General features: G+C 40.7%; 1 protein-coding gene across 1 annotated transcript; it reads left to right on the forward strand.

The window, feature by feature from the left end:
* The first annotated feature begins 2,506 nt into the window (after positions 1 to 2,506).
* On the forward strand, positions 2,507 to 16,153 carry LOC140927794 (alanine aminotransferase 2-like). Its single transcript, XM_073377477.1, has 11 exons — positions 2,507 to 2,754; positions 3,273 to 3,359; positions 6,789 to 6,897; positions 7,494 to 7,624; positions 8,548 to 8,794; positions 9,549 to 9,762; positions 10,376 to 10,487; positions 11,388 to 11,453; positions 13,535 to 13,690; positions 14,098 to 14,210; positions 16,037 to 16,153. Exons 1-11 carry the CDS (start codon positions 2,638 to 2,640, stop codon positions 16,128 to 16,130), a joined length of 1,446 nt encoding a protein of 481 aa, XP_073233578.1. The 5' UTR covers positions 2,507 to 2,637; the 3' UTR covers positions 16,131 to 16,153.
* Positions 16,154 to 18,989: the final 2,836 nt, after the last annotated feature.

Here is an 18,989-nt window from a genome sequence, read left to right on the forward strand (position 1 = left end):
TTTTTCCTCTCTACGATTTTTTTCTAAGGACATGCGTGTGAGCTTGAAATTTTTTTCTATTTTTGAAATGTTGCAAGATAGTTTGTTCTTTTGTAGAGGCAGTAGGAATAATATGATAAGTGTACTAATGATAGCAATAATAATGATAATGATAATGATAAGAAAGAAAGAAAGTGCTTCCTACTAAAAAGAAAGGACTTCCCAACAGAGAATAGAACCTGCCCGGGCCGGAACTCCGCACTAATATGAAAGGGGTGGGGATGCTTGTAGGAAACTTTGAATTAAACCCCTAAAAGAGACCGATCTGGGCGTAGCCCGAGCTTCTTTTGACGCCTAAAAGAGACCATGTTAAAACACAGACAATACATACATGTTTTTAATTTTTTTCACGTGCAACCCTAAACGAGACCTTCACGTCTAAATATGATGGCGTTTTGCCCAGAACACCCTAAGTGAGACCAAAATCCAAAATTTACACCCTTAAGCGAGACGAAGAACATCCCCACCCTTTCATATGCGGAGTCCCCACCCCCCCCCCCCCCCCTCGGGAGAACCTGTAGGCCGTTCGCATGCTAGACCGACCCACCTAAATCCGGCAAAATTTAAGTTCTTATTACAGTCGAACCTCTCCACAATGGCCACTGAAAGTGGCCGCTGTGGAGAGGTTGTCGTTATAGGGAGCTAGGGGTGTAATAGATAATTTTTTTTAGGGAGGACATGTTAATTTAGTCTCCTACACAGCCGTTTTTTGGTGTGGTCACGCAACGCTCCTCCATGGGGAGGAGCGTTGTGTGACGACACTAAAAACGGCTGTGCCAGACTAATGTTTATTTTGTTAAAGTTCATGCTTACTGTAGTCCATACTGGTAATAATCCAATCATAAATAATATACCGTAAAGTTCCTAAAGCAACGACCCTCGTTACTCAGTTGGGATTCCTATCGCTACTTTCGGAGGGTCGCTACTTTCAGGGGGTCGCTACTCTCGGATAGCTAAAACATGTATCGTAGATGGGCCGTACGAGCCATAAAAATTTCGCGACAATTGTGAAAACATCCACACTCATCATTTGAAGAAACTTATCTCATGATATTGCTTTTTAAATAAATATTCAAAAGAATTGTTTGATTACAGTGTGGGTATTCACAGACGAAAATAATAATGTAATGTATCTTTTAAGTTACATAAAGGTATGTCTGCAAAGATCATTATAACTGTTAAAAAATAAATCTCGGATCAGTTTGGTAAAGCTTGTTGTAACTATAATTTCCGTTATTTCTAGCAAAAAGGGAAACCACTTTTGAAGTCGCTACTTTTGACATTTGCTAACACCTGTGAAATTTTATCGCTACTTTCGGAACTGACATTTTTTCCGACAAACTGCGGTTTGCGGATAACGGTTTCACGTTACCCGTCTGCCCATGTTTGGGACTTAAGATTAGCGGGTGGTAGCTCGCGGCAGTCATGTTTGTTTTCATTCATCCACTTACTTCTATTTTACCTGAGAAGTTGTCTTCAAAATTACCTTTTTTGAAATAAAATTCAATAATCAATAAGCAAAAGAGTCCTAAAAAGTCGTGTTTCTTCTCAAACGCGGGTTTGTGATGTTTTAGAGTGCAAAAAAACCTTGCGGTAAATCACTTACCTCTGGATACCTTGGAAAAAAACGGAAAATCTGGGTAGTGACGCGTCATGAGTATGGAATTTCTGCGCTCGTTTCTCAGACGTCATTTGGTGGGGAAACCAGTGGTAGAGTCGCCAAATGTCGGCTGTTTTCTCAGGCTACTCTGGAGCGTGGTCTAGCCATACAAACTTGAACCTCAAACTGCAAACCTGACGGCAAGGCCCTGGCCACGTGACGTTCGCGGTTCGCGGGAATGGCCGACTGGAAAACCTTAAGCCCTCTAATGTATGGACTGTTCGCGGAGACAAAATAAGGTGGCCGTTTTGAAGAGGCGACCGTTAGTGGACCTGTTTCCCACGCCCAAATTGTGGAGGAACTTTTGGAATGCTAATGCAACTTTTGGGGGGTAGAGGGGAGTAAAAAAAAGTGTATTGTTGGCAAATGATGTGAAAATGGAAAAATTGTAATTTAAAGCATAATTAAAGGCTTAATACCAATGACGGCATCGAAAGGGAAATAGGCGCAAATGAGTAGGCTAGACGACTTTACCTCAGGGATATCGTGATGCACGCGAAATACGCGGGCGCGCTTAAGAATCGCCATGCGCATTTTCTTTCCTTCCCCCACGTCTCTCTTTTCGCACCCAGCGCTTCTACCGCGTGTTCGTGTATTTCAATTCGGGCGATTTCAATTCCCTCGCTCAGCTATCTTCGAGGAACAAGAGGGCCTACTCGTAGTCTAGGAAATAATCATGAGGAGCAATGCTAATAATTAATGAATAGCTGTGAACAATACAACTGTCACCTTCTCCTTTTTCAATTGTCTATCGATCTCTTCTCATTAGCCTTTATTTTTCTTCTTTCATTCGTGACTGTCTTTGTTTTACCATGAATTCCACGGCTTACTGCGACTCCTCCACGATCGCTAGGGGAGAGGTCTTCTAAAGGACACGTACAAGGATATCTTTGCCCATTCCTCTTGTTAATTTCGTTTCCGTTAATTGTTGTACCAAAATGGCGGTGGAGGAAATAATCACAAACAAAACTATCAGTCGCGTGTTTCGGGAAGCCACCAATGCAAGAGGATGGATCGATGTTCGAGCCGATCAGATTCGACGAGAACTTAGACAGGTCAGTGCGTCGTTGATAAGACAGCTGACATATTATAAATCATTTGTTAGTACTCAAAATATCCTAACGGCCCAAACTCATGCCGTATCGGCCAAGGCGCAATAGGTGACGCGGAACGTGTACTTTGAGCGAACCCTTATCGCGTCCCCTTGCAAGCGTTGAAAATACGAGAAGTTAAGTTTTGCGAAAAAAGATATATGAGGATAAATTTCAAATTTTGCTCCACAAAATGATTGAAAGAGACTTAGCTTTGTGCATTTTAGAGTGTTTTGGTGTGCATTCTTTTTATAGCCTTGTTTGCATGACAGTGACTGTTTTCTCGCCCTGAGGGAAAAAAGTTGTATGCAAAAAAGCCTTTTAAAGGATGAATTTAATACAACAAGTCACAAAAGGATACACAAAAGATGGGGTTTTCGTAATACTTGAACAAAAGCTGAAATGTTTAGAAAGGAAACGACTGCTACATGTCAGCAGACTCATAATAAACGAGCTAATTCAGTCTCAACATTGGTTTTTAGGGTGTAAGTAAACCTTTTAATGAAGTTATAAAACATTTTGGAGACCCTCAAGCGTTTGGACAGCGACCACTTTCCTCTCTGAGACAGGTAGGATTGTTTTTGCGAAGCTTAAAAGATCTCTGTTTTCTCCGCACATTTATATTTTTAACCATTTTCTACATTAATAGCTGGCATTAACAATTATTAAAATGTGCAGACGCTATAATGATACGCACGGCCAAGGAGTAAGACTTGGGTATCAAAAAAAATTATTGTGTCACAGGCTATGTTTTTTATTCTACGAAAGACCTTATAAAAATTTTGTTTCCTCCTTGTTCAGGAACCTGATAATACATGAGCAACAACTTATCGACGGAAATGACAATAAACCTTATTCCTTTTCGTTTGCTCCAAATGAATTATCATCCCTAGTGGGTACTGTACAGTACCACAAATGATCCCCAACCGCAAATGATCCCGAGACCGCAAATGATCCCCAAAATGGACCGCAAATGATCCTCGACCGCAAGTGATCCCCAAAGTTGACCGCAAATGATCCCGTGAAAACTTGAGGAATGGAATGGATTTTATGGGACTGATTACAAAAAAGGACTGATTATGAAAAAAGGAATCTTTTTCTCGCGCCTTCTAAAGAAAAAGGGAAGGAGGACGCTACATCTCAGGTCAATTTATACAAGGCGAAAAAAAAGTAGAATAAATCTGAAAAGGATATGGTATCAACCGTATACTTCTGCCTTTGTCAATTTCTTCAATTTTCTTTCAAGAACTGTTTTCTCGCTGAAAATTTAAGACAGGCAGGACCATATGCAGAAAAAAACTCTTATTATTTTAACGCCCAAGCTCAACTTGTCTACTGAGGATCGGAATACAAAGCCGGGCACCCTCTACCTAACAAGAGCTTTGTTGACTTTACTGATCTTTTTAGAAGTGTCGAATTAATTTTCAGAATATTTAGTTTTGATTTTTCTCTGAAGTGTTAATTTTACGTGATAAACAGCAAGACATTGGTTCGTAACTTAGGAGTGCCCGTTACAAAACAAGACATGATTTGAAATAAAAACATGTCAAAATGCTCCCTAACTTATCAAAGTCCAAAGGTTTCGGTTTATTTGGAAAGAGCAACTTGCTTACAGCTCATGAACATGTTGCGAATAGTTATATTAACGCTTATATGTATATCCATTTGTTGTGCCTTTGCTGGAGACAGTTATGAGTTAACAGGAATCTAAACCTAGTTATCGCGTGACAAAACATCGTAGGAACCGTCACATTCACGGACTAAAAGAAAGTCGCCTATAATCATTCGGATCCATGACGCACTTTAAAGAAAATTAAACAACCTAAAACCCTTATTTAGCCGCAATGAAAAGCACTGCATTTCAAAAGAGGTCAAAGGAAATGCTCTTGTATTAAAAACAAATCATGCCGACCAGAAACAACAATAACCGCAGAAAATGCGTGTCATGACCTCTCAGTATAAAATAAGCGGCAAAAATTACATTTGCTCAGTCAAAACGTTTTCCTTCAGAGGTATAATCTACCCGCCCAAGAAAAAATTCATTGGAACAAGCAGCATTTTGGCATAAGGTAAAAGTCGTGTGTTGCCTACCGACTTCGTTTTTACACTTGAATGATTTTTTTCATTAAGTTTTTATTCATGTATTTATTTAAGAACTAAAATTTAGCGTTTAATCTTACTTTTTGTAATAATAATAAAATCGACAAGATGATCCGCTAACTCGAGTCTAAACCATTCCTATTTTTCTTTCGGGATCATTTGCGGTCGACTTTAGGGATCACTTGAAGTCGAGGATCATTTGCGGTCCATTTTGGGGATCAGTTGCGGTCTCGCGATCGTTTTCGGTTGAAGATCATTTGCGGTACTGTACTGTACAGTACCGACCACCTCTTAAGCCCCATTTATATGTAGAAGAGTTGTCTCGGGAAAGAGGGTCACCCCCCTGGGGGGGGAGGGATCCCATATGAAAGGAGCGGGGATACTTGTCGTCTTGCTTAGTGGTGTAAATTTCGGATTTTGGTCTCACTTAGGGTGTTCTGTACAAAACGCCATTATATTTAGCTTTAAAGGTGTCCTTTAGGGTTGCCCGCAAAGAAATACAAAAAAATTATATATTTGCAATTCGTTTTATTTACGCGATTCATGTAATCAAAATTTAAAATGGTCTCTATTGGGGAAAAAACGGTTGGGCCACGCAAAGATTGGTCTCCTCCGAGGGGTTTAATTCAAAATTTCCGCCGAACATCCCTGCCCCTTTCATATCATAGTCTCCCCCGGGATCACCCTATTTTGCAGCGAAGAGGTTCGTATGAGAAAAAATTAAAGTTTATGCCTTTGTCCGAGCCAACAGCGCACTAGCATGCTCGATCTGATTATCGCGTCTTGTTCGATTAGACCCGGCTTGGAGAGCGAATGTACTTATATAAAGAAACGTTGTCCCGGCTAGTAGGGTGGCCGTACATCAATCGAAAAAAGGGCTCATGTCAACGGTTTCGCCAAGGTTTGTAAAGATTAATGCATGAAAAGTTGGCTCGCCCAGGTTAGCTCGGGTTGGCAAATGAGCCGTCTACCCGAAAGAAGTTTTCTCGATATAAATGGGGCCTAAAACTAGGAAGTAACTACTACTAAGTTTAATACAACTGTATATACTTAGCATTAACTGGATGACGGAGGCTGAGGCTGTGTCTACACCTTATTTGATAGCTCATTCGCTCCCAGGCACGCAAACCATATCGGATAGAAGGCTTTTGTTCTACATTGAGAACGCCGGGTGATTTCGGGGCGGTTTCCGTAACAGAGCGGAGCTGCGTCGTGCCGATCTTGAAAGTGGATCGTCACATATCAGACAGTAAGATTCTGTGCCACTTTTTTGGCCCAGTGTGAACAGGAGTTTATACTAGCTTTACCGGACAACTTGGCATGTGAACATGAAAAACTATCGGGTATAATGAAGAAAAAATCCATTCAAATAATGCTTTATTATTCATTGAAAGTATCCTCAACTCCTGATCAACCACAAAACATGCCTATATTTCATTTATTTATTAATTTTTTGAGGGAGTAGTTCGACTACTGCTATCTTCTTCACATAACATTAAATCTGCCCCCATGCATACACCCATTTTCTACGGCTTTGCTCCTCGTCCAAAAACAGCGGCTGAGCCACCGCGAAGCTTATTTGCATGACCACTGTGTATCTCTATACCTGTCGATATCAATACGACTGACGTCAATCGCATAGATACCGACAAGCATCTTCACATTTGGTCAATGCAAGCTGGTCATGAAGAACTGCCAGGAGGATTTCACGGAGTGACAAATAACTGCCGTTGTTTTTGGCTCAGTGCTACCCTTACAAGTGCCGCAAAAGAAAGTCAGTTTACGGTGCGACGAACACCCCGTGTGTTTCCGTTAAGGACTTATAACAACGTTAGGTCCTATTCATGAAGTTCTTGTGTGATTGATTGACGTTTTTTTTTTTTGTATTTTTGGTCAAGTTTCTGGCATGTCTTCTATGTCCAAGTTTCCTCGAAGAACAAAGTTACCCACAGGACATAAAGGAAAAAGCCCGCAGGATTCTCGAGGCAACCAGACAGTTTTCAATAGGTGCTATAGATTTCAGTTATATTTTGTTCCGTTGCCACTTCAGTTATTACTTTCCCGATTAAAGGTTTCCTAGCAACATCCTTAGAGATCCAGGGGTAGTCACTGGGTCTGGAGAAAAGGCGCGACAAAAACGTCTCCGAGCATGGGCGGAAGAGCCCCTTGCTTGAAAAATATCTCGCTTCTTTTTCTTTCTGCCGACCCAACTGACCACCCCTGGGTCTCGATCAGAGGATGGTTTACGAAGGAACGCGCCTCAGAAATTTCATACAGATGACGCGTTACTACTCTGCGTAGTACAAGTGCTTCTGATTGGATGTTTGTTGGTTTGTAACGGGTCTAAATAATAGTAAAAACGTAAATGTAGTGCTTCTTTCCAGTTGGAATTTTCTTCTAGTCGAACAAATTGCAAATGGCGTTTCATTTTCCCCAACTTGTTTCATCTCAGTAGTTTCTGACCATTAGATCTGGCACAATAAGAAAACATCCATTTCTGTGATTTGCTAAAATATGTCGCACAGATGAAAAAAAGTTCGAAAATAAAGAAATGATTAATTGCACCAGAAATGAAATTAATTTCCGAAATATTTTCCATATAGGTTCGTATACAGACACGACTGGATTAAGAATTGTTCGCGAACATGTCGCCCAGTTTATTACTAAAAGAGATGGTTATACAGCTGATCCAGACAGTATCTTCCTTACCAGCGGAGGAGCAACGGCAATAAAGGTTGGTAATTCACAGCTTCGTCCTCAGGCCACGTCACGCTATCCGAGTGAGCGGACGAGGCTTGGAGCCAAGCGCGATGTGACGTCACATCTTACATTACCTAGGACGAATGGGAACGAGGCTGAGTAATTCAGTGATTCTCATGACAGCAGTGTAACCTAAAAATCTGAACAACAGCCTCTGTAAGTAAAGGCAAATTAACTCAATTCAGAATTTGGCAAGAAGTTTTGGCCATCCAGGTAGCAAGTGTATGGGCCATGATTATATTGACAAGGTTCAGAATGTAATTGAACTGAAATATATCATTCAGATCATTCATTATAAGTTAAGATTTAAAAAAGTGAAAAAGAGCAAGAAATCAACGAAATTAATTAAGTAAATGAAACAAAACAAAACAAAAAGGCTGGCAGAAAACAACATAACCGTTATGACTAAATTAATAAAAATTTTAGTACTGTTTCTGGGGTTTTGTTTAGGGCTTCTTGGGGGTTCTCGGAAATAAGAGAACATAATCCATTTACCTTTAAAGAACATGCCCGCGATGTAATTGACTAAAGTTTATTTTTTACGACACTTCACCAGTAAACTTGCAACCGCTTTATAAATGATGAGGTTTAAATAGCTCATTTCCGAATTGCTCGGAGCCCCTTCAAAAAAACGAATCCTGGTGAACAACCATAGTGAAAATTAATTCGCGTGTGTATGAAAACTCAAATGCACTCAGAAATGACAAGAACGTAACGAAAATTGTTAATGCAACAAAAACTTTTCTTGTTGCTGGTAACTCTAGCAAACTCTTTGTTCAAGCAAACGCTGTGAAAAGAAATTGTGACATATGTGTATTCCGGCCACCAACATGGCTGTCCAGTCACGTGGTTGCGAACCAAGATCTTTAAAAGTCGTGTGGTTTTTCGTGATTCCAGATTGCCTTAGCGGCGTTAGCGACCGGATGCAGCGACGAGCGTAAAGCAGGCCTTATGATTCCAGTTCCCGGTTTCCATCACTATCCCGCTAGGAGCAAACAGCTTTACTTGTACCAGATTCCTTATTTTTTGGACGAAGATAACGACTGGGCTTTAGACGTCTGTGAACTAAAGAGAGCGTTAGACGAGTCGAGGCTGCACTGTAGACCGAGAGGCCTGGTAGTGATTAACCCGGGAAATCCCACAGGTATCGTGTAACTTAGTAGGGTTGTATGTGTGTGTGTATGAGTGGGGAGGAGGGGTGGGGGGCTTAAAAGATAATATGCACGTGATTATCTCTTTCAAAGTTTGATAATTGCATAATAAATCTGTCCAGGTACTTGGTTGTGCATATCAGAGAACATAAGTTAGGAAAAAACTGCAGCTAAGAAACTTTGTAAGAGGGCAAGACAAATAACTGTTACTGACATCCTTTTCTGAATGGGTTGAAAATTGGCCTTTGTTTCACGTGATTTGTTCATTCTCATTGGTTGCGAATCAACAGAAAAATTGTTAGTATCATGTCGCATTGGCTGTTTTCCAATTATGTTAAGCACTTTCTCATCTATGTCAACTTTTCGATTATAGAAGGGGGCATGCAAGGCAGTGATAATTAAGACTGAAGCCGTAACTAAAAATATCGATTTACACTTAAACCCTTCCTCGGTACCAGAGGACTTTTTTCTCGCGACGGTGGGATGTTTCGGTGTCGGCAGCAGGTCAACGGCCGAAGGCCGAAGCTACGAATAGGGCAACTTAAACCCGGTCTTGTGGTCAACTTTCGATTCAGGCCACAAGTGCTCAAAGGATAGTAGTTTTAGTTTTCTTTAGAGTCAAACTAACGTAGCCTGCGAAAACAGCCTTTTCTCATCGCTCCTGGCTGCTAGGCACCTACTGCGGTCAAATATTTCTGCTCCTGTGAGTAAACTCATTGTGGTACTGCTGAATGGATTCTTTCGCAGGTCAGGTCTTAACCTACGAGAATATCAAGGAAGTTATCAAGTTCTGTGCGCGAGAAAAATTGGTTTTATTTGCCGATGAGGTGTACCAAGAGACAGTGTTTACTAACGAGGTCCAGTTTCACTCGTGCAAGAAAGTTGTGAGGGACCTGGGACCTGAATACGACAAATTCCAATTGATGTCAATAAATTCTGCCTCGAAAGGGTTTTATGGCGAGTAAGTCATAATATCACATGTATTATATAATGATAAACGAAGGTGGAGCATCTGTCACGACAAAAGAGAAGAAACTTCAAATGCATTGCGTTATTATCACAAGGCAAATTTGTCTTGACTTTTCTGAAACCAATATCGGTGAAAGAAGATGCTCAATCATAATGCGAATTTGGAGTGAAATGTCGTAATTTACATTATAACCCTGGTATCAGCATACATTTTCTCCTCTCTGTTCTCCATGCATTTCCTATGATACTGCGGTTAACAATCAAGACCTTTTTTACTTCTTGATCATTTTTTTTCTCACGACATTGTGGCTTGATTGACTGAGCAAGGTTACTGAGTAAGGAGATATTGAATGTTGATCACTCTTAGGGGTTAAAGTTTTGTTAGACTGGTTTTCAGTAATTTAGTAAAAAGGAAAAAAGGCATTTCTTTGAAAAAGGAACTTTAGTTAGTAACACTCTACCCAAATGTAATACCAATTGATTTGTATCGATTCAATTAATAATTAATTGATCGATAGTTTCTGATCATAAGAACGTCTAGTGCGCGGACACCTTTTGATTATTTGTTATTCTTATTATTTACTATTGATGTTCGTCTCTTTCAGGTGCGGTTTAAGGGGTGCTTACCTAGAGATTGTAGGGTTTAGCAAAGAGGTTTTAGCCCAGTTTAGGAGCTATCTATCTTCACCGTACATCGCACCGTCAACTATTGGGCAGGTATTTTTTATATAAAGTCGGTATAAAACATAAAACGGCTTGGATCACTTCGAGGAGCTAAAATGAAGTTGAGCTAATTGCTTTGCTTTTAAGGGAATTTTTAACTCCTTTCAATTAATAGCTTTTTAGTTGTGTCACAAAAGATTCTTAAAAAGACGGTTTTATGGAGATAGCACATGTTAAGCTTTTAATTGTACTATCCACTGGTTAATGCGAATCACAGTGATGCGTCTGAGTAGTGACATAGGAAAAGCAAAAGTGTTTTACTGAAGGTTTGATTGTCAGTCGTTTGAGGGAGTCTAGTTTACATCCACTTTCGTACCCAGAGTCCTCGAGCTCTTTGGCCAGCGGGTGGACGTCAGGAAACCGCTGGCCAAAGAGCCCGCGTACTCTGGGTCGAACCTTCTGTTGGCAGCTAGTGCGAGAGGAAACGAAGACGCACAAAGGATTGATATAATCGAGTCTAACTTCCAAGTGCCCTTATTAAGCCTCTTTATCGAATATATTTATTATATATCGAGCCGGATCTTTGAAAACGTTACCGCCGTTTCCGGTTCGACAGTTTTTTTTGGCCAAAAAAAATTATAAAAACTAAGAGTGCAACCATTGCTTTTTCCTCTTCTCCTCGCTCTCTCTTTTTCTCCTTTCCTTTTCTTTCGTTACTGAGACCTTGGAGCTTCTTGGGCTTAAGAAACCCGCCTTTTGACAACTTTTCACACAAATGACTGCAAAGTTTGTTAGGTTGGTTCTTAAAAAATCGGTTCACATCAGTATGACATGATTATAGCTTCAGTGCAGTACTTTAAATCAGAAACTGATTAGGGTAATTAACAAACTGGGCCTATTGTTTTGTAACGTGTTGTGCCAGCTGACTTTGTTTTGTGATTTTATCATCGGAAGGCTGCTGTTAGTGCAATTTGCAATCCCCCTCAGCCTGGTGACGAGTCATACGAGACTTTTATCAAGGTAAGTATATAAGCAAAGGATCCCAGCGTGCTCTTTACCTATTTCGGGGGTAATTGTTTCCGGTCTGTGTAACTAAAACATGAATTTTACATGGACTATTTAAACTAGGAGGCCAAAGACCAGCTAGATCAGGAACAGCTAAATCAAAAACAGGCGCGTACCGCTTTATACACTTCCTATATGTTGTAACTGCTACAATTGGTATAGGATTTAATGGAGCCGAAACCAATTGTGGAATTGCAAAAAGTTTTAGGCATATCCTACTGATGAACAGTTACGACTTTTATATATTTCAAGCAACAACAATTTGCCGTCTGTCCTCTTTGAGTTGTTATCGTATTTAGCTGCGTGTAGCCTGTTCCAGCCTTTCAGTTAGTCGGAAAGAGAGAGGAAAAAAGATTGGAGAAAGAAGTGCCCCGCTTTCCTCTCCCTCTTTCTCTTTTTTTCCACTAACTGAGAGCCAGTAAACTTTAGCAACTTTTCCAATTCCTTTCAATTCGTCTGACCTTACTGGCGAAAGTTAAGGCATAATGTATACTTCACGTTAAGGAAAGAACAGGAAAAATTGTATTTTATCCTATTTTGACCTTGAAATGAAAACGCGCGAACAAAACAGAAACAACAAACGAACAGAAATAGAGCGAATTGATTGGTTTATCGAACGGGTACAAACGCGTTTGGCTTTTGGTTGGTTGGTTAAAGGACAGCATAGCGAGGCTCAAGGTATTGTAAATCAGGAAGTAAATTGGTCAATCAGAAACAAAGTCAAGTTAAACACAGACAAATGCAAGGAGCTCCGCATTAGTTTTACATCAGATTGTGACTTTCCTCCAGTAGTCATAGGAGAGGAGTGCATCAAATTAGTTAAAGATGCTAAACTTTTAGGTGTTACTATCTCTGGTGACTTAACATGGAATGCGCACATCACGGAAGTTACTAAGAAGGCAGCTAAGAGGCTCTATTTTCTTGTTCAGCTAAAAAGAGCTCGTGTTCCACAGAAAGATTTATGACTTTTTTACATTACATGCGTGCGCTCCGTCATTGACTATGCTGCGCCAGTTTTCCATCACGCGCTACCAGCCTACCTTTCGCAAGAATTAGAACGTGTCCAGAAAAGAGCAATGCGAATCATATGTCATGGTATAGAATATCAGCAAGCTTTAGCGCTTATGAGTTTACCAACGGTTGTGGAGCATCACCACAACATTTGCACGCGCGCACGTTTGAAAGCATAATGAGCGACCCGAACCACAATTTAAGAAAGCTGTTAATTGCCGTCTCTTTATAAGAGCAACTATAATCTAAGGCACGCGCGCACTTTTACTTTGCCGCGTTGCAAGACAAATGGATTTCAGAATAGTTTTTTGTTATGGCCTCAGGCAGAATTGTAAATAATTTTTAGGCTTCTTATTATACGTTTTTAGTCTTAGCTATTACAATTATTACTCATTTTTACAATTATTAGTATAAATTATTACCATTAAGTTAATACGTAATTCAGCTTATGCTGTAATGTATTTAATAAAGTACCTACCTACCTACCCATCTACCTAAGCGAACGCTCAGGTGAAAAAACTTCATACCCAAGAACTTTATAGAAATCAATCGATAGTTCACTTTGACGTCTTGCTGCAACACGATTGGCCAATTGAACAATGCCTTCTCCTTATTAGGGTTTTCTTTGCTGGGAAAACGAAGAGTCAACAAACTATCTGTCCATGTTTCGATCTTTTCATCCATCGGCTGATAAAACAAATAACGAACGCTTACCGAAATCCTTTTTCAAGGTCATACGAAAATCGCTCTCATGAAATTCTATGTTTGAGAAAAAATTGAGAGGTCGTCAACAAATAATCGAATGAACTTTCCAGAGTCTACCCGTTACTAGGAGATGGACTTGTGAGCTAGAGAATGTTATTTGAGAGAGTCTTAGAAGTGGGACTGCAAAATCTGTGAAGAACAACAGCATCCAATGTTTTTAACTCAAGGCTCTCTGAGTGTCGAGAGTTATAATTGAACTGTGAGACAGTACAATGATCCTGTTAATCATTACTCTAACAATTTTTGCTTTCCGTATGTAGGAGAAGATGTCCATTTTAGATTCTTACCAAAGGAAAGCAAGGATAACTACAACAATGTTGAATTCTCTTGAAGGAGTCTCGTGTAATGCTGTAACTGGTTCACTGTATGCGTTTCCAAAAATTGTTCTACCACAAAAAGCCATTGAAGAAGCTATGGTAAGGCATCAAAGGGGTCTGGTCAGCGTATTATACTATGGTATCTTTCCACCCTTGACCCAAAAGCCCACAACGAAAATCTGGTTGTATTTGGAGGCTTGTGTGGCCGAGCGGTTAACACCTCAACTCCGGATCTGGAGACCTGGGGTTCAAGCCTCGCCGGTCGCTCGTTTCCCTAGAAAAGAAACTTTACTCCACTTTGTTCACCCACGTGTATAAATGGGTACCGGCGTCATACTGCTGAGGAGTAACCCCGCGATGGACCAGCATCCCCTCCAGGAGGGAACAGCAATACTCCTAGGCATGCTTAATGCTAAGGAAACCGGGATAAGCCCCGGTCGTTTGGACCTTTGGTTCGTGTGCGTCTTTACTTTTTCTACCACAACGAAAATCTGCTTTTTTTCCAGCTTAAGAAATGCACACCAGACGAGTTCTACTGTTGGCGGATGCTAGAAGAAACTGGTATAAGTCCTATTCCAGGGAGTTCCTTAGGACAAAAAGAAGGAACTTATCATTTTAGGTCAGAGCTAACTGTTTCCATTTATGGTCCTTGTTTCTTTGTTATATTTAACAATTATTCCTCTCGCCCTCTGATGGGCTCTAGCTGAGTCAATAGCCCATGAGGCGGTATGGCGAATGGGCTTTTGACTCAGCTAGAGCCCACGAGGGCGAGAGGAATTTTTGTTTTAGTAAAATGCAACCCGTTGGTGAAAAAATATCGAGGCAAAACAACTTTAGCTAGCAAAACGCGATTCAGCCGCCATTGGTAGTGGGCTATAACATATAGCCTAGTAGTAGCTCAACCAATCAGAACGCAGAATTGATTTATAGACCACCAGTTGGATTTTACTAAATATATTTATCTTTCTTGTGGGTTGATGGCAGAAACTCATCACTGACGATGTTGGTCAGAGAAATGCTAAGCAGGTTTCTTGAGATACACCCTCTTTTAAAAAACAACAAAAGTACTGAGACTTAAATATGCTAAAACGGGCAACAAAAACGAGCAACTTGTTCTGAAACATTGCTGCTAAATGTGCATGTATTTAAAAGCAATGTGCGAGATGTGCGGTATGCACCCTGGCAGAGTTTGTGCTTTTTTCCCAGTGGCAGATCCAGAGGAGGGGTCCAGGGGACCCGCCTACCCCTTATTTTTCGACCAAAATGAGGCCCCAAGGGCCGAAAAAAATTTTTTTGGAGACCGGGCCCCCCACTTATCTCAGGGTCTGGATGACCGGCGCCCCCCCCCCCCCCCCTCCTTATCTGAAGGTCTGGATCTGTCACTGTTTCCTATGATAGAGAAGGCTTTCCTACAAAAACGGCGCACCTGCTCGGAAGGTTGTAGAGATACCCTTCCTTATGGAGAAACCTTGTGCCAGGTAGAAGGGTCACTCGCCTATATGCCCGAGCTACCAGGGCAAGCAAACGTTCGCTACATTTCCTTACAAAACTTGGCGATCGAGCCGTTTACAGCAAAAACAAAAAGTTGACTCAGCAGGCAACCTCGTCCCCAGGGCTTTTCCCTTAAAAAATGGGTGGGGCGGGAAAAGGCCCTTTTCCCGCCCCACCCATTTTTTAAGGGAAAAGCCCTGGGGACGAGGTTGCTCAGCAGGGTCACCTCCTAGCCGGGGTAACTTTACTCCCTGCATATACAGTGGAACCTCGATATTACGAACCTCTGTATAACGAAGTCTTGGTTATAGCAATTAATTTAACCCAGTAATAGTAAAATATATGGAAAAGAACCTTGATATAACGAGGCCTCATTATAGCGAACAAATTTTGCCAGTCCCATAGCCCTTTTTTAAATCGAGTTTCCTCTGTACAGGTATTTCGAGGAGAAAGGTTGTCAAAAAAAGTACACGCGACAATCCCGACAGGTATTGTGTGTGGTTTTGACTTTCCGTCCCTCTGTTCTTTTCTCCATTAGTACTTTATAAAAAGTCCTTTTTTTTTTCCTTTTTGGTTATGCCATTTTAAAGGAACTTTCATACCTGTTTGGCGCGAAGTTCACCTGTCGAAAATTCTACCGGTGACGTCATGGCAATTGACCAATAAAACAGTCACAGCATATGTCAATCATTTTTTTCCGCGTGAATTTATAAATATGATTCAAATCCTTTCTGGCGAAACAAGTCGACCTTAAGACTTCGTCGCTCGCTCGGTCGCTGTGCGACCTCATTCATTGAACCTTGCTTCGTTCATTTTCAAGAACTTATGAGAAGTTGACTGGTAGCAAGTCTACTTCTCCATATAAACGGGGTATTATTAAATTGAGTAAATGCGACAAAAAGCGGAATAAAACAGGGTCGTTTTAGTTTGAGATTTTTTTTTTGTTTTCCGCAGGTTAACCATCTTGCCATCTGAGGAAAAGGTAGTTCTCATGTTCGACAGAATTAGCAAGTTTCATAAGGAATTTATGGACAAATACAAAAAATAACAATGATAATCGGAACTAACGTGAACCTACAATGAGGGACAAAAGTGTTGGCACACTTCCGTAAAATGGCCCCTTTTTGCATAGTGGATATACTTATCCCATTCCCCTGTCTACCCCAACCCCTTCCCCCCCAAAATCAATGTTGAATTTTGGACCCTCAAGTCTTTTTTTTACTTCAGACAACATTGATTCGGGGGGTGAGGGGATTTATGGCGTTTAAAAAGAATGAAATAATAGATGAATTAAATGTTTGTTAAAAGCACCCGTTTTAAACAAGTGTGTCAACTACTTTTGTCCCTGATTGTCTGAAATATGTATCTGTGTTTTCCGGCTAGATTTTTGACGCTGCTGAATTTTTGTGCGATGACGTTACTCTATGGGCCAAATTGTTTTTTTTAGAAACAACAATTTGTAAAGTTTCGTCCTGATTTGTAGTATACGTAGAGTAAAATGTACGAAGCGTATGTCATCACTTAATCTTGTACTTCCGCGCGCGTTCCTGATACCCTGTGGGGTCGAGAGGAAATCATTTGTGTTATGATCAATGCCGTTGCAGCGGATGTAATGTTTTCACAAGTATTATCAATAGTGGAAAAAGGATGGAAACACTAAGGTGCAATGGAAATTGTTCTGGTAAATGATTAACTTAAGCGAATGAAGTACTGCAAAGTAACTGAGGGGACATGCATTATTTTTGACATTGACTTGTGCCATTAGTGAAAGGACGTGAACAATATACAGGTTATGAACCTCATAAATGATGGGCCAGCCGTTTGTGCTATGTCCTATATATAGATGTGTGTTTTTTTTGGAGACCTTTTCAAACCTAAGTGATCCAAACCTTTAGCGTAGGTAGGCGTCGAACAGGTTAGACCAGGTTTTGGAATGTACTTTTGTAATGATTTTAGATGACCGCCTGCCATTTATTCAGTGGCATAATTTTTTTATTGATGTTGGATGGACAACTATTTCATTTCCCAGCTCGTAAATCACAGAATACCAAAGAAATTGTTTTCAAGATAGACACACCAGTTTGCGTCATCGCCAAAACAGCAATTACTTTTGCCCAGAAGTTCACTTGATGACAAGGAAAGCGGGATAACATGTGATCAATGACGGCCGTGCGCTGGAAAATTTTCCTTTTTTATGCGCTAATTCCTCACGAAAGGCAAAAGAAGATTCCGCTATGTAGAAAGTACTTCGCAATACGTATTCTTGGCAAGAAAAATTCCAGCGATGTGGTGCAAATAAGGAGTTTCAACGGTTAACCACGAGAATACATATGGACATTAAGAGGTCATAACAGACTCATTTTACTTTTCGTTTTCCGAAACGTGGTTAACCGTTGTAACACGAAGGAAGCAGTGTTTTCCTCAGTTTGAGCTGTCGTTTTCTTTGAGAGTCAAATACCAGTTCACGTTTCAAAGCTCTCTTTTCATTTTCTCTGCCGACAATAGACAAAAACACAGGGTTTCGCTTGAGAAATACAGTCCAAATACACAGACATATGCGCTCATGTCACGCTATTTGCGTTGCGTTATCATGTCACTCATGGTGTCACGAGGTGGGATTGAAAGTAATTGTTTTCGTGGACACTTGCAATGTTTGCTACGCTGTCCTTAGTTTTTTATTGAATTGGCCATGAATTTACCTTCACTTTTCCGTAGTTTCGATATTGAACGCAGTGACGGCCGCTCCGCACTAACGCTCCATATTTCCGTGGCCGGCCAGTGACTATCCCCACTACGTGTCAATCCTTACCCTACCCGTGATTGTTTGCGCCTTAACCATCGGATAAAGTGAAGAACGAGAAATATTCACTTTATTAAAAACATTTTCAGTACGCGTACCCTTGAAATTCATCAAAAGTTGTACATGTGCGCGAGTTTCAGCGTTAGTTTTTAGCTTGTAAACCATATCGACGTTAATTCTGGATATCGCAGCCCTTTTATTACGTCATCACGTAATTCCAATTGGCCCTATAATTCGGTCGTGAATAAGTCAATGTCACCCCCACCACCAATAACATAATTATGTCTTTGATTTCTTTAATTTCAGTTAAAATCAGTGTCATGCACGGCTCAACTTGTGTGCAGTAGCACAATTTTGCATTCAGACAATGAGGGACAAAAGTGTTGGCACACTTCCGTAAAATGGCCCCTTTTTGCATAGTGGATATACTTATCCCATTCCCCTGTCTACCCCAACCCCTTCCCCCCCAAAATCAATGTTGAATTTTGGACCCTCAAGTCTTTTTTTTACTTCAGACAACATTGATTCGGGGGGTGAGGGGATTTATGGCGTTTAAAAAGAATGAAATAATAGATGAATTAAATGTTTGTTAAAAGCACCCGTTTTAAACAAGTGTGTCAACTACTTTTGTCCCTGATTGTAGGTGTAAAGAAACATCTGCAATTACTAGGCAAAACTGTTATAACGTCAGTTCGTTCAGACTTTGCGATCATTAAAAAGAAGTGGAAATGGTCATAAACACCTGAAAAGATTTCTCAGTCTTTTTACGTTAGGGTTACAAAGTAGCACTCTACCCCTTCCCCACGGTCCATATTCTCTTTTGTTATCCTGATAGTAAGAAGTTCAAATTTTATCTAGCCTGCATAGCCGGCGATATATTTTCGTGTTTTTTTTTTAGGCCAGCGAAGGCAAGCAGCGTGGAGCGCGAGACACGCTGCTTGCCTTTCAAGGACGGGAGGAAGAGCCCCTGGGTACTGACTCCAAACGGTCAAGCGAGTACTGGCTCCTGATTGGGTACAAAAAGAAAAGAACCCAGGAGATGCTGTTCGCTGATTCGTCAAAATAATACAAAGCATTTTTTGTGCCCAATCAGGAGCCAGCATTCGC

The sequence above is a fragment of the Porites lutea genome, chromosome 2, assembly GCF_958299795.1.
Source record: "Porites lutea chromosome 2, jaPorLute2.1, whole genome shotgun sequence".
NCBI lineage: Eukaryota > Metazoa > Cnidaria > Anthozoa > Scleractinia > Poritidae > Porites > Porites lutea.

Excerpts from the sequence above, each read along its gene's own strand:
- LOC140927794 (XM_073377477.1), top strand. The coding sequence starts at position 2,638 with ATGGCGGTGGAGGAAATAATCACAAACAAAACTATCAGTCGCGTGTTT. Across the intron at positions 8,795-9,548 it reads TAACCCGGGAAATCCCACAG|GTCAGGTCTTAACCTACGAG; the intron begins GTATCGTGTAAC and ends ATTCTTTCGCAG. Across the intron at positions 14,211-16,036 it reads GAAGGAACTTATCATTTTAG|GTTAACCATCTTGCCATCTG; the intron begins GTCAGAGCTAAC and ends TGTTTTCCGCAG.